Below are 14386 nucleotides of genomic sequence, written 5' to 3' on the forward strand. Positions count from 1 at the left end.
GATCTTCTGTTAAATATCTACTCTGAAAAGAAGGCTTCCCTAAGGTAACTACATTTGAGCTGAGATCTGAAAGATGAAGTAGGAATCGTCTACGCAGAAAAGAAAGAAGATTCCAGAGAGAAGAAATACATGTTGTTGTTTAGTTGCTAAGTTGTGTCCAACTCTCTGTGACCCCTGGGGTGTAGCCTACCAGATTCCTCCATCTATGGGATTTCCCAGGCAAGACTACTGGAGTGGTTGCCATTTCCTTCTCCAGGGGATCTTCCTATCCCAGGGATTGAATCAGCATCTGCTGCTTAACAAGTGGGTTCTTTACCACTGAGTCACCTGCAAAGCACAATAGTGTGTGTATCAGAGTATAATGGGAAAGAGTATTGACAATGCAGCCAAGCTGCCCGGGTTCAAATCCTGGCTCTATACCTCACTAGCTATGTACCCTGGGCGAGTTCTCTGTGCCTCGGTTTCCCTATCTATAAAACAAAAATAATAATAATAGTACCTGCTTCATAGAGTTTTTATGAGGGTTAAATGAGTTAATACATATAAAGCACTTAGAACAGTGCCAGACATATAGCATGTCTGCAAAGGTCTTGAGTTAGGAATGAGTATAGTGCATTTGAAGACTATTGTGGCTAGAGTGGAGAGAGCAAGGAACGGGTAATCAGACTGGATTACCAGTTTCCCCCTATCAAACAACCTTGTTCCCTGTAAATGCTTTAGAAATCTGTGTTGTTGTTGTTTAGTTACTAAGTCATGTCTGACTCTTTGCAACCCTATGGACTATAGCCCACCAGGCTCCTCTGTCCATAGGATTCTCCAGGCAAAATATTGGAGTGGGTTGCCATTTCCTTTCAGTCAGAGGCCTGATTGAAGCCTCATGTACTATGTTAAAAATGATTTTAAGCTAGGTGGCAGCATTAATAATTTACAATTTTGAAAGATGGTATGGCTGCTGTGCACAAATAGATTATGGTGGAGCAAAAATATACTCATAGAGACCACTTAAGAAGTTACTGCAATGGCCCAAGAGAAAGAAAAGTGGTGGCTTGGACTTGGGGTGGTGGTAGTGATAGAAAGAAGTGACCAGTGGGTTAGATAAGGGGGTGAAGGTATGACACCCAGCTTTCTGCCATGTGAAACTGCATATTCACTGAACCAGAATACACTAGAGAAAAACCAGGTTTGGGACAGCAGACAACTAAGTGGAAATATTAAGTAGATAGTTCTGTATAAAGGTTCTAAATTCAAAAAAGTTGAGAAGATCCCCTGGAGAAGGAAATGGCAATCGCTCCAGTATTCTTGCCTGGGAAATCACATGGACAGAGGAGCCTGGTGGGCTACAGTTCATGGGGTCGCAAATGACATGATTGAGCGACTAACACTTTCAATAATAGTAATACTCATTTCCCAGTATTATTTATTAATAATGTTAATATTTCCCAGTAGTAATAGTCCCCTCAGGGCTGATTTGAGGACTTAATGAGACATTATGTCTAAACCATCTTCCATGGTGTCTGGCTCCAGGGACTAGACTCAGGCCTTAAAGAAGCTCCCTTTGTTTCAGATTTCCTGTCTCACCTTGACATGGTTCAGAAAAACCCTTTTATATTCATTATTTAATTTTATCATCATAATATGCCAATGAACACAGCAGGTATCTTTATCCCCATTTTAAGACACTAGGGTCTAAGAAATGAATATGGTGGTTCAGGGCAGGCTGACAGGAACCAGGTCACCTGATAGCCAGCCCTTGACTTTTCCCACTGTCTCTCCCCAGTGGAGTGGTAGTGGCTTTTCAAGGAACAAGAAAGTTCTTCTCCCTGCAATTGGATGTAAGCCTTACTTGCAGGTTGCAAGGGAGAGAGAGCTGGATTGGAGGGAACAGCACTCCCCTACCAGCAGTTCCTTCACTGATGGCCAGCAAATCGTCCCTAAGCTTTTTGCCTGAAGGCTCCTGTTGATAAAATGGAAGTAAAATATCAGTTTCCCCCTATCAAACAACCTTGTTCCCTGTAAATGCTTTAGAAATCTGTGTTGTTGTTTAGTTACTAAGCCATGTCTGACTCTTTGCAACCCTATGGACTGTAGCCCACCAGGCTCCTCTGTCCATAGGATTCTCCAGGCAAAATATTGGAGTGGGTTGCCGTTTCCTTCTTCAGGGGATCTTCCCAACCCAGGGACTGAACCCATGGCTTCTGCATTGCAGGCTGATTCTTTACTGCTGAGCCACCAGGGAAGCCCAGAGAAATCTGTGTGGATCAAATGAAATCACATGTGTAGTCATGCTTTGGAAATAATGATGTGATAGTAAATGTAAAATACTAGTGTTCTTGCATTTTAAAAGTTCTAAATTCAGAAAAATCTGTGTTTGAGATAAATTTGGGAGTCACCAGTTTTTATTAATAAATGGTAATTGAAACTATAGGCAGAGAGCTTTGAGGAACTTTTATCACCTAAAAGACAATTGGAGCAAAGATGAACTAAGAAATTGACTAGAAGATCAGCTTGAAAAATAGAAGGAAAAGCAGGAAAGTGTGGTGTCTGGTAACCCAAATGCTACCAAACAGTCAAATAAGATGAAGACTAAAAAATGCCCATGGGATATAGTAACATATAGATCATTGGTGACATTATCCAAAGTTATTTCAGTGGAATGTTGTGGGCACAGATCAGATTAGAATAAGTTAAAGAGCAAGTGAGAGAAGAGCAACAGAAATGGAGGCAGTGGGTGTAGACTATTCTCTTAAACTTTATGAAGGACAGAAATCAAGCAAAAAGTGATAGGAAGCGGGATTAGGGGAGGTACTGTTAAGATGGTAGAGACTTGAACATGTTTTAATCTTAATAGGAAGGATACCGTAAAAAGAGAGAAGTCACATATATAGAAGAGAGAGGGGATAACAAATAGAGTAAGATTTATCAGAAGGCAAGAAGAGTTGGGATCCAAAACTCAAGCAGAACAGCTTCTCTTTTGTCATAAGAGGAAATGGAGACAATGATTACAGGTGCACTCTGGTTTAAGATCCATCCCCACAAAGCCTCCTTTAAACTATTGTGGGATTTTATTAATTTGCTTCTTCTCAGAACCCTAAAGTACTTAAGTATACTTGATGACTTAGCATTTTCTGTCTTGTGTTATTTCCTACTTTTTCAGGCCTTAGTCTTGTCTTCATCAACTAGATTGTAAACTAGATAATAAACTACAAGAGTTTATTTTGTGCCCCCCCCCCAACATTGCCTAGCTCAGTGCTAAGTCTGATTTAAAAAAAAAAAAAAAACCAGAATAGAGGCTCAATAAACTCATGAAGATGCTTAGGTAAAAGAGATGACATCTTCTAAGTACTAGTTATTCATGTAGTGCTGATTGTCTTTTTATCATTGAATCATCAACCATGTTGCTTTCTGTAATACCTAAGATATGCCTTAGATTTCATAGGCATCAAGTAAAATTCAGTTCAGCTCAGTCGTGTCTGACTCTTTGCGACCCCATGGACTGCAGCATGCCAGGCCTCCCTGTCCATCACCAACTCCCAGAGTTTACCCAAACTCATGTCCATTGAGTCGATGATGTCATCTCATTCTCTGTCATCCCCTTCTCCTCCCGCCTTCAATCTTTGCCAGCATCAGGATCTTTTCCAATGAGTCAGTTCTTCACGTCAGGTGGCCAGAGTATTGGAGTTTCCGCTTCAACATCAGTCCTTCCAGTGAACACTCAGGACTGATCTCCTTTAGGATGGATTGGTTGGATATCCTTGCAGTCCAAGGGACTCTCAAAAGTCTTCTCCAACACCACAGTTCAAAAACATCAAGTAAAATTACCCTACTGCTAATTATGATAATTTTGCTGAGTAGGGATAAGTAGTTTTGATTGATAACTAGCTGACTATTTTTCTTTGCCTTTTCCAGGTCCAGCAGCTACAGGTTTTGCTGCTACAAGCCCATGGAGGTACCCTGCCTGGATCTATAAAGTAAGAGCCGTAGACTAATTTTAAATGTATATTCTAACAGAGCCTTTTTCTCCTCATAGTTGTTTCCCCCCTGATATTCTAAAGTTTCTGATAGCACTTGGTGTCAAGGTAGGGATCTTAACAAACTTGCTGTCCATTTAGGACTTGGCTAGTTAGCTTTGAGACAACCTGATAAAATAGAAAAAGCATGGGTTCTGGCCTCAGAAATGTATTAATTGGAATCCTACTACGAGAAAGAGCTATTTTTCTCCTCCTACCACTTATTTATCTGATTATGTATTTATAGCCATATAGACCCATGGGTATTTATTTTATTCTATGCATTAACACCCAATACTATCATCATTTGTTTTATATCTCGTTTTATTTTTTGTTTCTTGTCCACTAGGAACACCTTCAGAGTAGCTCTTGTATTCTTTAACACACGGTCAAGTTTTTAAGCATTTCCACCAGATGTTGTATTTTCCCTGCCTCAGCTCTGGAATCAATCATATGTCTAAGGAGCCCTGTTTTTTCTTTTAGTTGGAAAATGGTACTTAGAAACATATCTGGGCATTAGGTGTGCTCATTGTTACTGGGATATCACTACTTCTAGGCCCTCTCAGTGAGTAGAGCTAGGAAATATCTATATGTACAGTAACCCACACATATATCTGTATTTTTATATCTATCTAACTGTATATATGTTAAAAACCATGATTTTAGACTAATACCTCTGATTCCAATCTAACATTACAGGGTTTATTTTAATCTTCCCACTCTTTATTTATAACTTCTTTCTCCAGCAGTGAAAAACCAGCTCTCATTATTTGCGTTCTATTTACTTACTAGTTCAGTTCTAGTAGACACATAAAATAATTTTGGAATTGTTAGCCCATACCCCTGTGAGAAAGACTTTTAGTGACTAGATTACAGCATATATGTACAGTTCTTTTTGTCTTTAGACTTTAAAGTATCCAGGCAAGATACTGTTTCCCAAAGTTACTGTTTGTATTCCATTGTGGATCCCCCTACATCTTGCTCGGTTGGTTTTAATTGTTTATATTTGAGGTATATGAAGAGTATGTGAAGCATTATTGATGGTCTAAGAGTCAGGGTTTTACAAAAAGATATACTCAGAGCAGAGAAATGCAAATCAAAATTGCAATGAGATATCACCATATACCTTGTCAGGATGCCTACTATTGAAAAAAAAACAAACAGAAAATAACAAATGTTGGAAAAGGATGCAAGGAGAATGTGGAGAAATTACAACCTTTGTACATTGTTGAATGGATTGTAAAATGATATAAATGCTATGGAAAGCAGTATGGAGGTAGCTCAAAAAATTAAAAATAGAACTACCATATGATCCAGGAATCCCACTTCTGGGTATATATCTTAAAGAACTGTAAACAGGGTCTCAAAGAGATATTTGCTTACCCACCTATTCATAATAGATCCCGTGGACAGAAGAGCCTGATGGGCTGCAGTCCACGGAGTCACAAAAGAATTGGACATGACTTAGCGACTAAGCAACAATATATACATACAACAAAATGTTGTTGTTGTTGTTGTTGTTGTTGTTATCATTCAGTCTCTCAGTCATGTCTGACTCTGTGACCCCATGAACTGCAGCACACCAGGTTTCTCTGTCCTTCACTATCTCCCAGAGTTTGCTCAAACTCATGTCCATTGAGTTGCTATGCCATCCAACCATCTCATCCTCTGTTCCCTCCTCCTCCTGCCCTTGATCTGTCCCAATATCATTCAGCCTTTAAAAGGAAGGAAATCCTGTCACATGTTACAACATGAATGAAACTTTAGGACATTATGTAAGTAAAACAATCAAGTCACAAAAAGACAAATACTGTATGATTCCCCTTATATAAGGAATTTAAAGTAGTCAAATCCACAGAAATGAAGAGTAGCATGGTGGTTACCAAGGGCTAGGGGAGGGCCAAAAGGGGAGTTATTATTTAATGGGTATATAATTTGAGTTTTACAAGATGAAACATTTCTAGAGATCTGTTTCACAGCAATGTAAATATACTTAATGCTACTCAACTGTACACTTAAAAGCAGTTAAGATGACAAGTTTTATATTATATGTTTTTTGCTGTACTGTGCTGTGCTCAGTCACTTCAGTCGTGTCTGACTCTTTGTGACCTACAGACTGTAGCCCTCCAGGCTCCTCTGTTCATGAGATTCTCCAGGCGACAATACTGGAGTGAGTTGCCGTGCCCTCCTCCAGGGGATATTCCTGACCCAGGAATTGAACCTATATCTCTAATGTCTCTTACATTATAGGCAGGTTCTTTACCCACTGAGCCACCTGGGAAGCCCATGTGTTTTTTTACAATATAAAAAAAGAAAAAACCTACAAGAGAACTAGAAAAAAATATAGACAAAGTTCTCTGCATACAGGTGAAGGTAAAGAGCACTCTATGAATAAAAGCAGTGACAGAAACTAAAAGAATAGACCAGGGATGGAGAGTTGCTGTTGAATGGGTATGGAGTTTCAGTTTTACAAGAAGGCAAAGTTATGGAGAGTCATTGCACAACAGTGTAAATATACTAACACTATTAAACTGTACACTTTAAAATGTGCATACAACAAAGTGTTGTATGTTAAGATGGTAAATTTTATGCTATGCTTTTTACCACAGTGTTTTATTTTTAAAGAAAAAAATATGCATACTCAGAGAAGTGTTCCTGTTTGTCCCTGCTATCCTGTCCCATTCCACCCTTATTTCTACTTCTTTACCACCACATTCTCCTAACCCCTGTATTTAATCAGTCTCTTTAGTTTCTTCCTATATTTCTTTTGTACAAATGAGCGGTTGCTTGTGTATGATTTCATATCCCCTTCTTTCTCATATGAATGGTAGTACACTATAAATATACTTTGTGGCTTTGCTTTTTTCAGTATTTTCTAAAAGTCATTTATCAGTTCATAAGTCTTCCTCATTCTTTTTTGTACAGCTCCATGGTACTCTTACTGTGTATATGTGCCATACATAGTAATTCACCTTCTCTCCTGTGTATGGGCATTTAGGTTGTTTCCAATATTTTGCAATTACAGACATGCTGCAGTGAATAACCTTTTATATGTATATTTTCTTCCTTTTTCTTTCTTTCCTTATTAGCTGCACCGAGTCTTAGTTGCAGCATGGGTGGTCTTTAGTTGTGGCATGTGAACTCTTAGCTGTGGCATGTGGGATCTAGTTCCCTGACCAGGGATAGAACTCAGACCCCCTGTATTGAGAGTGTGGAATCTTAGCCATTGAACCACCAGGGAAGTCCCTGTATATATTTTCATATTGTTAGTTTTCTTCAGAGTAGGTTTCTAGGAATGGGATTGCTGGGGCAAAAGGTAAGTGCATGTGTGGTTTTGTTAGATATTGCCACATTCCCTTCCAGAATTATACCCATTTGTATTCCCAACAGCAGTGTGTAAGAGTGCTTTTTTCCCCACAGCCTCGCCAGTAGAATGTGTTGTCATATATTTTCAACTTTTGCTAATCTGATACAAGAGAAATTCTATCTCAGTGTTGTTTTAATTTGCATTTCTTTAATCGTGAATGAATTTTAGCTTTTTTTCCCAAATGTTTCAGGGCCACTTTTATCTCTTTTTCTGGTAAACTGTCTGTTCATGTGTCCCATTTTTTATTGGGTTTTTGGATCCGATGGTCCTTTTTTAAAAAAATGTGATTGCTCCTGCTAAGTCACGTCAATCGTGTCCGACTCTGTGCAACCCCATAGATGGCAGCCCACCAGGCTCCCGTCCCTGCGATTCTCCAGGCAATAATACTGGAGTGGGTTGCCATTTCCTTCTCTAGTGCATGAAAGTGAAAATTAAAAGTGAAATCACTCAGTCGTGTCCAACTCTTCGCGACCCCATAGACTGTAGCCTACCAGGCTCTTCCATCCAAGGGATTTCCCAGGCAAGATTACTAGAGTGGGTTGCCATTGCCTTCTTCAAAAAATGTGATTAAATATGCATAAAAAATTTAGCCATTTCAAGTATACAGTTCATTGGCATTAAGTATATTCACAATATCGAGCAATCAGCAGCACCATCCATTCCACAAACTTTTTTCTTTCATCTTGCAAAACCGAAACTGTACCCATTAAAAAACAACTCCTTGTTTCCCCTTCTCTCCAGCCCCTGGCAATCATAATTCTACTTTTATTGATTACTCTAAGTACCTCATATGAATGGAATAATAATTGTATTGTTTATCCTTTAGTGACTGTTTGTTTCACTTAGCATGATGTCTTCAAGTTTCATCCATGTTGTAGTATGTGTGAGGATTTCCTTCCTCTTTTTAAAATATTTATTTATTTATTTATTTGGCTGCTGCTGCTGCTGCTAAGTTGCTTCAGTCGTGTCCAACTGTGCGACCCCATAGATGGAAGCCCACCAGGCTCCCCCATCCCTGGGATTCTCCAGGCAAGAACACTGGAGTGGGTTGCCATTTCCTCCAGTGCATGAAAGTGAAAAGTGAAAGTGAAGTCGCTCAGTCGTGTCCGACTCTTCACGACCCCATGGACTGCAGCCTACCAGGCTCCTCCGTCCATGGGATTTTCCAGGCAAGAGTACTGGAGTGGGGTGCCATTTATTTGGCTGAGTCGTGTCTTAGTTGCAGCATGGGGGATCTTTGTTGTGTCATGCAGGATCTTTCATTGTGGTGCACAAGTCTGTGCACAAGTCTGGTTGTGGCACGCGGGCTCAGTAGTTGCAGCACATGGGTTCTGTAGTTGTGGTGCATGGGCTTAGTTGCTCTGAGGAGTGTGGGATCTTAGTTCCCCAACCAGGGATCAAACCATGTCCCCTGCATTGCAAGGCAGATTCTTTTTATTTTATTATTATGTTGGCTGTGCTGGATCTTTGTTGCTATGCATGGGCTTTCTCTAGTTGAGGCAAGCGGGTAAAAGCTACTCTTCATTGCAGGGGCACAGGCTTCTTATTGTGGCGGCTTTTCTTGTGGAACACAGGCTCTAGGCATGTGGGCTTCAGTAGTTACAGCACAAGGGCTCGGTAGTTGTAGCACATGGGTTCAGTTGCTCCCTAGCATGTAGAATCTTCCCAATTCAGTTCAGTTCAGTTCAGTTGCTTAGTTGTGTCTGACTCTTTGCAACCCCATGGACTGCAGCACGCCAGACTTCCCTGTCCATCACCAACTTCCAGAACTTGCTCAAAATCATGTCCATCGAGTAGGTAATGCCATCCAACCATCACATCCTCTGTTGTCCCTTTCTCCTCCCACCTTCAATCTTTTCCTGCGTCAGGGTCTTTTCCAATGAGGCAGTTCTTCACATCAGGCGGCTAAAGTATTGGAGCTTCAGCTTCAGCATTAGTCCTTCCAATGAATTTTAAAAGGAAATCAGGACTGATTTCCTTTAGGATGGACTGCTTGGATCTCCTTGCAGTCCAAGGGACTCTCAAAAGTCTTCTCCAACACCACAGTTCAAAAGCATAAATTCTTTGGCACTCAGCTTTCTTTAGAATCCAACTCTCACATCCATACATGACTATTGGAAAAACCATAGCTTTGACTATACAGACCTTTGTCAGCAAAGTAATGTCTCTGCTTTTCAATATGCTCTTTAGGTTGGTCTTAGCTTTTCCTCCAAGGAGCATGCATATTTTAATTTCATGGCTGCAGTCACCATCTCCAGTGATTTTGGAGCCCAAAAAACTAAAGTCTCTCACTGTTTTCATTGTTTGCCCAGCTGTTTGCCAGTGAAGTGACGGGACTGGATGCCATGATCTTCATTTTTTGAATATTAAATTTTAAGCCAACTTTTTCACTCTCCTCTTTCACTTTCATCAAGAGGCTCTTTAGTTCTTCACTTCCTACCATAAGGGTGGTGTCATCTGCATATCTGAGGTTCTTGATATTTCTCCTAACAATCTTAATTCCAGCTTGTGCTTCATCCAGCCCAGCATTTCTCATGATGTACTCTGCATATAAGTTAAATAAGCAGTACATACAGCCTTGATGTACTCCTTTCCCAATTTGGAAACAGTCTGTTGTTCCATGTCCGATTCTAACTGTTGCTTCTTGACCTGTATCCTGATTTCTCAGAAGGCAGGTAAGGTGGTCTGGTATTCCCATCTCTTTAAGAATTTTCCACAGTTTGTCGTGATCCACACAGTCAAAGGCTTTGGTGTAGTCAATAAAGCAGAAGCAGATGTTTTTCTAGAACTCTCTTGCTTTTTCTGTGATCCAACAGATGTTGACAATTTGATCTCTGGTTCCTCTGCCTTTTCTAAATCCAGCTAGAACATCTGGAAGATCTTTGTTCAAGTACTGTTGAAGCCTGGCTTGGAGAATTTTGAGCATTAATTTGCTAGCATGTGAGATGAGTGCAGTTGTGCAGTAGTTGGAACAGTCTTTGGCATTGCCTTTCTTTGGGATTGGAATGAAAACTGACCTTTTCCAGTCCTGTGGTCACTGCTGAGTTTTCCAAATTTGCTGGCGTATTGAGTGCAGCACTTCACAGCATCATCTTTTAGGATTTGAAAGAGCTCAACTGGAATTCCATCACCTCCACTAGCTTTGTTCGTAGTGTTGCTTCCTAAGGCCCACTTGACTTTGCATTCCAGGATGTCTGGCTCTAGGTGAGTGATCACCATCATGGTTACCTGAGTCATGAAGATCTTTTTTGTACAGTTCTTCTGTGTATTCTTGCCACCTGTTCTTAATATCTTCTGCTTCTATTAGGTCCATACCATCTCTGTCCTTTATTATGCCCATCTTTGCATGAAATGTTCCCTTGGTGTCTCTAATTTTCTTGAAGAGATCTCTAGTCTTTCCCATTCTATTGTAATCTTCCCAGACCGAGGATCAAAGCCATATCTCCTGCATTGGCAGGAGGATTCTTCTCCACTCCACCACCAGGGAAGTCTACAAGGTGGATTCTTACCTACTGAACCACCAGGGAAATCCCAGAATTTTGTTCCACTTAAAGGCTGAATAGTATTCCATTGTATGTATATACCACATGTTGTGTATCCCTTCATGTGTCAATGGACATGGGTTGCTTCTACCTCTTGAGTATTGTGAATAATGTTTCTATGAACATGGGTATGCAAATAACTTTGCTTTCAGTTTTTTGGGTATATACCCAGAAGTGGAATAGCTGGATCATATATTTATTCTATTTTTTATTTTTTATTAAATTTCCATACCCTTTTCCATAGTGGCTACACTATTTTACATTCCTCCAGAAGTGCACAAATGTTGATTTCTCCACATCCTTGCCAGTACTTGGTATTTTCTTTCTTTCTTTTTATGATAATCGCCCTAATTTTGGCCCTTATTTTCAATAGTTCTTTTTATATTAGTGGTATTAGTCTTTTGTCTGTAGTGTGTGTCACAAATATTTTCTCCTAATTTGTTTTGTACTTTGTTCCTGGTTTTTTTGAATCATGCAAAAAAATAAATTTTTATGTAGTAAAAGTTTATGAGTCATTTTTTATTACCTCTGGATTTTTTTTAACCTCTAGATTTATTGAGATATACTTTATATACCATTAAATCCATTCACTTTAAGTATACAATTTGATGGGTTTTTTTTTTTTTTCACTTTTTATTTATTTATTTATTTTTTGGCTGCACTTGGTCTCCTTGCTTTGCACAGGCTTTTTTCTCTAGTTGTGGCGAGCTGGGTCTACTCTTTGTTGTGGTGTGAGGGCTCCGCATCGCCAAGGCTTCTCTTGTGGAGCACAGGCTCTAGGCTCAGGGGTTCAGTAGTTGCAGCACTCGGGCTCAGTAGTTGCAGCACACAGGCTTAGTTGCTCTGCAGCATGTGGAATCTTCCTGGACCAGGGATTGAACCCATGTCCCCTGCATTGGCAGGCACATTCTTATCCACTGCGCCACCAGGGAAGTCCCAATTCAGTGGTTTTTAGTAAATTTACAGAGTTGTGTAGCTATCACCACAATCCAATTTTGGAACATTTCTATCACTCCAAAAAGATCCTTTGTGCCAGTTGTAGTCACTTCTATTCCTACTCCCAAACCCAGGCAATCACTAATCTGCTTTCTATAAGATTTGCCTATTATGGACATTTCATATATGTGGAATCTTGCTGTATGTGAACTTTTTATCTGATTTCTTTGACCTATAATATTTCTGAGATTATCAGTACTTCATACCTTTTCATTGTTAAATAGTACTCTGTTGTCTGGATATACCACATTTTGTCTATCAGTTTCCCAGTTGATGAACTTTTGGGTTGTTTCAACTTTGGGGCTATTAGCAATTATGCTGCCATGAACATTCAATTGCAAATTTTTGTATGGATATATGTTTTTTATTGGGAAGGTACAAGTGGAATTTCGGGGTCTCATAGACTTTTAGAGAAACTGCCAAACCATTTTCCAAAGTGGCTACATTGTTTTTAATGTTCTCCTCATGTTTCTGAATTTTGATTTCTGAATTTTGATTCCTATGCCAAGATTAAAGAGGAATTCACCCATGTTTTCTTCTAGTAGTTATGTTGCTTTTATTTTTCCATTTGGAGTTTGGTGTGAAGCTATTTTATTTTAATTTCCTTATTTTTCAATAACTCAATCATTTTTTCTGATTATAAAAGTGATACATTGCTTCTTGTAGGACATTTAGAAAAGTATAAAGAATAAATCTTAAAATTGCCATAATTTTATCACCCAGAAATGACTGCCTTTCTCTTTGAATTCCTCCCTCTTTGGATCATTTAATCTTGGTTTTCTGATAATATTTTAAGAATGTTGGATAAAGAAACTGAAGAAAGCTTGGATCCTTTAAAGGGTCTGCTAAACATTCGTTCTAGTGTAGCCAGTTTAGAAGCAGTTGACCTATCTTCCTTTCCTTTCAATTTAGTATAGACTTGTTTCATGTAAGACAAGACTAACCAAAATCATTTCAGACTTCTGACTACCTAGAATAACCTGTAGGATATAATTTCAGCTACAAAAGTAACAGATTTTAAGAAACAGTTGATAAAAGAATCAATTTAGCTCAATTGTTCAATGTTTTTCAGAGAAATAAAGATGCTGCCTCTTTGCTCAAAAATGTACAGTTATACTTTTAGAGGTGTTTCTTAAGGCTTTTTAACAAAATTTATTTTACATACATGATTTTTTTTGCTTTTTTCCTTAGGTTAAATACTTTTCTTTTTTGAATGTGTGTCATTGAAGCTTTTGTATAGATTTTCTGAGCCTATTTGTCAATTTGCACATACTCAACTTGAATTCCTTGTGGCACTGGCAGTTAAATAGCATCTGAAAAGAGGAAACATTGGTTTCCATTGTATTTTCTCCATATGGAGAAAGCTTGGAAATTTTTAGAGGGAAAGAAACTATTGAGTAAAATGTATCATTACTTTGGAGCTTGTCAACTTGCATGAATGATACATGGAAGTTTAATAACAATAAAGAAATCAGAACAATCTAAAATAACTCTAAATTTACCCATAGTTTATTTTATAATCCATATTTTAATTGAACATTCCTTCATAAGAGTTCTAATAAATTCTCAAGAGTATAATATGAGACCCTATAGTGTGGCCTTGCTTATTAACTTTTTTTTTTACTTTTTTTAATATAAATTTATTTATTTTAATTGGAGGTTAAAAGTAAGCCAGAAAGAAAAACACCAATACAGTATACTGAGGCATATATATGGAATTTAGAAAGATGGTAATGATAACCCTGTATGTGAGATAACTTTTGGATAAAGAACATGCTAAGATCTTCTCTAAGAATTTGTGGAAGTCTTAAACTGGGTGAGAGGGCATCTGTTATTAAACTCTTTCTGTTCTTTCTTGAGATTGAGAACAGCTGTTCCCTGTCCTTTTTTCTCTTTATTATATCCTTGCAACTATTCATTTCCCCCTGCCATTTCCTTCAGATCGAATCTTCATATTTCTTCTGATCTTTTTTTGCCAGTCCTATTTTCCAGTCTTTTGAACAATTAATCCCAGTGTGTTAAAAAAAAAAAAAAGGCAAATCAAAACTGCTTTTTATTGATTTGCTTCATTATTCTGGAACTGATATAGCAAATTATCTGCATAAATTCCAAACTGTTCTTATCTTTTAAACTATTTCTGTCCCTTCCTTTCACTGTTTCAAATGAATGCTATTGTTGCCACCACCCACACTAAGCCATTAAAAATTGATAGACAAATGAACAGGAGGCTGTGGGTCATCAGTTTGAAGCAAGGCAAGCATTTAGAAGGGAGCACTTATTTATGGAAAGTTGTGAAATGTGTTCTTAGTGACCACAGATCATCATTTCAACATTTTGGTTCCTAAATGCTATTTCTCTAAACTGTACAGCAGATCGGTAAGTCACTTATGTTGATGAACTTAAAGTTTGACCATGAGGAGTTTCACTTCTACCTCCTCCATACCTCTTCTTTCTCTGCTTCCCTAACCTTTAAT

The 14386-nt window shown here is 38.6% G+C and overlaps 1 protein-coding gene across 4 annotated transcripts in view; it reads left to right on the forward strand.

The window, feature by feature from the left end:
• KIF4A (kinesin family member 4A) overlaps positions 1–14386 on the forward strand; it is a 128146-nt gene that overhangs the window by 57167 nt on the left and 56593 nt on the right. For all 4 annotated transcript variants that reach the window (XM_070290308.1, XM_070290309.1, XM_070290310.1 and 1 more), the window contains exon 10: positions 3907–3968. In XM_070290308.1, coding sequence (XP_070146409.1) covers positions 3907–3968 — 62 coding nt within the window. The remainder of the gene's footprint in view (positions 1–3906; positions 3969–14386) is intronic.

Source organism: Ovis canadensis, chromosome X (genome assembly GCF_042477335.2).
Source record: "Ovis canadensis isolate MfBH-ARS-UI-01 breed Bighorn chromosome X, ARS-UI_OviCan_v2, whole genome shotgun sequence".
Lineage (NCBI taxonomy): Eukaryota > Metazoa > Chordata > Mammalia > Artiodactyla > Bovidae > Ovis > Ovis canadensis.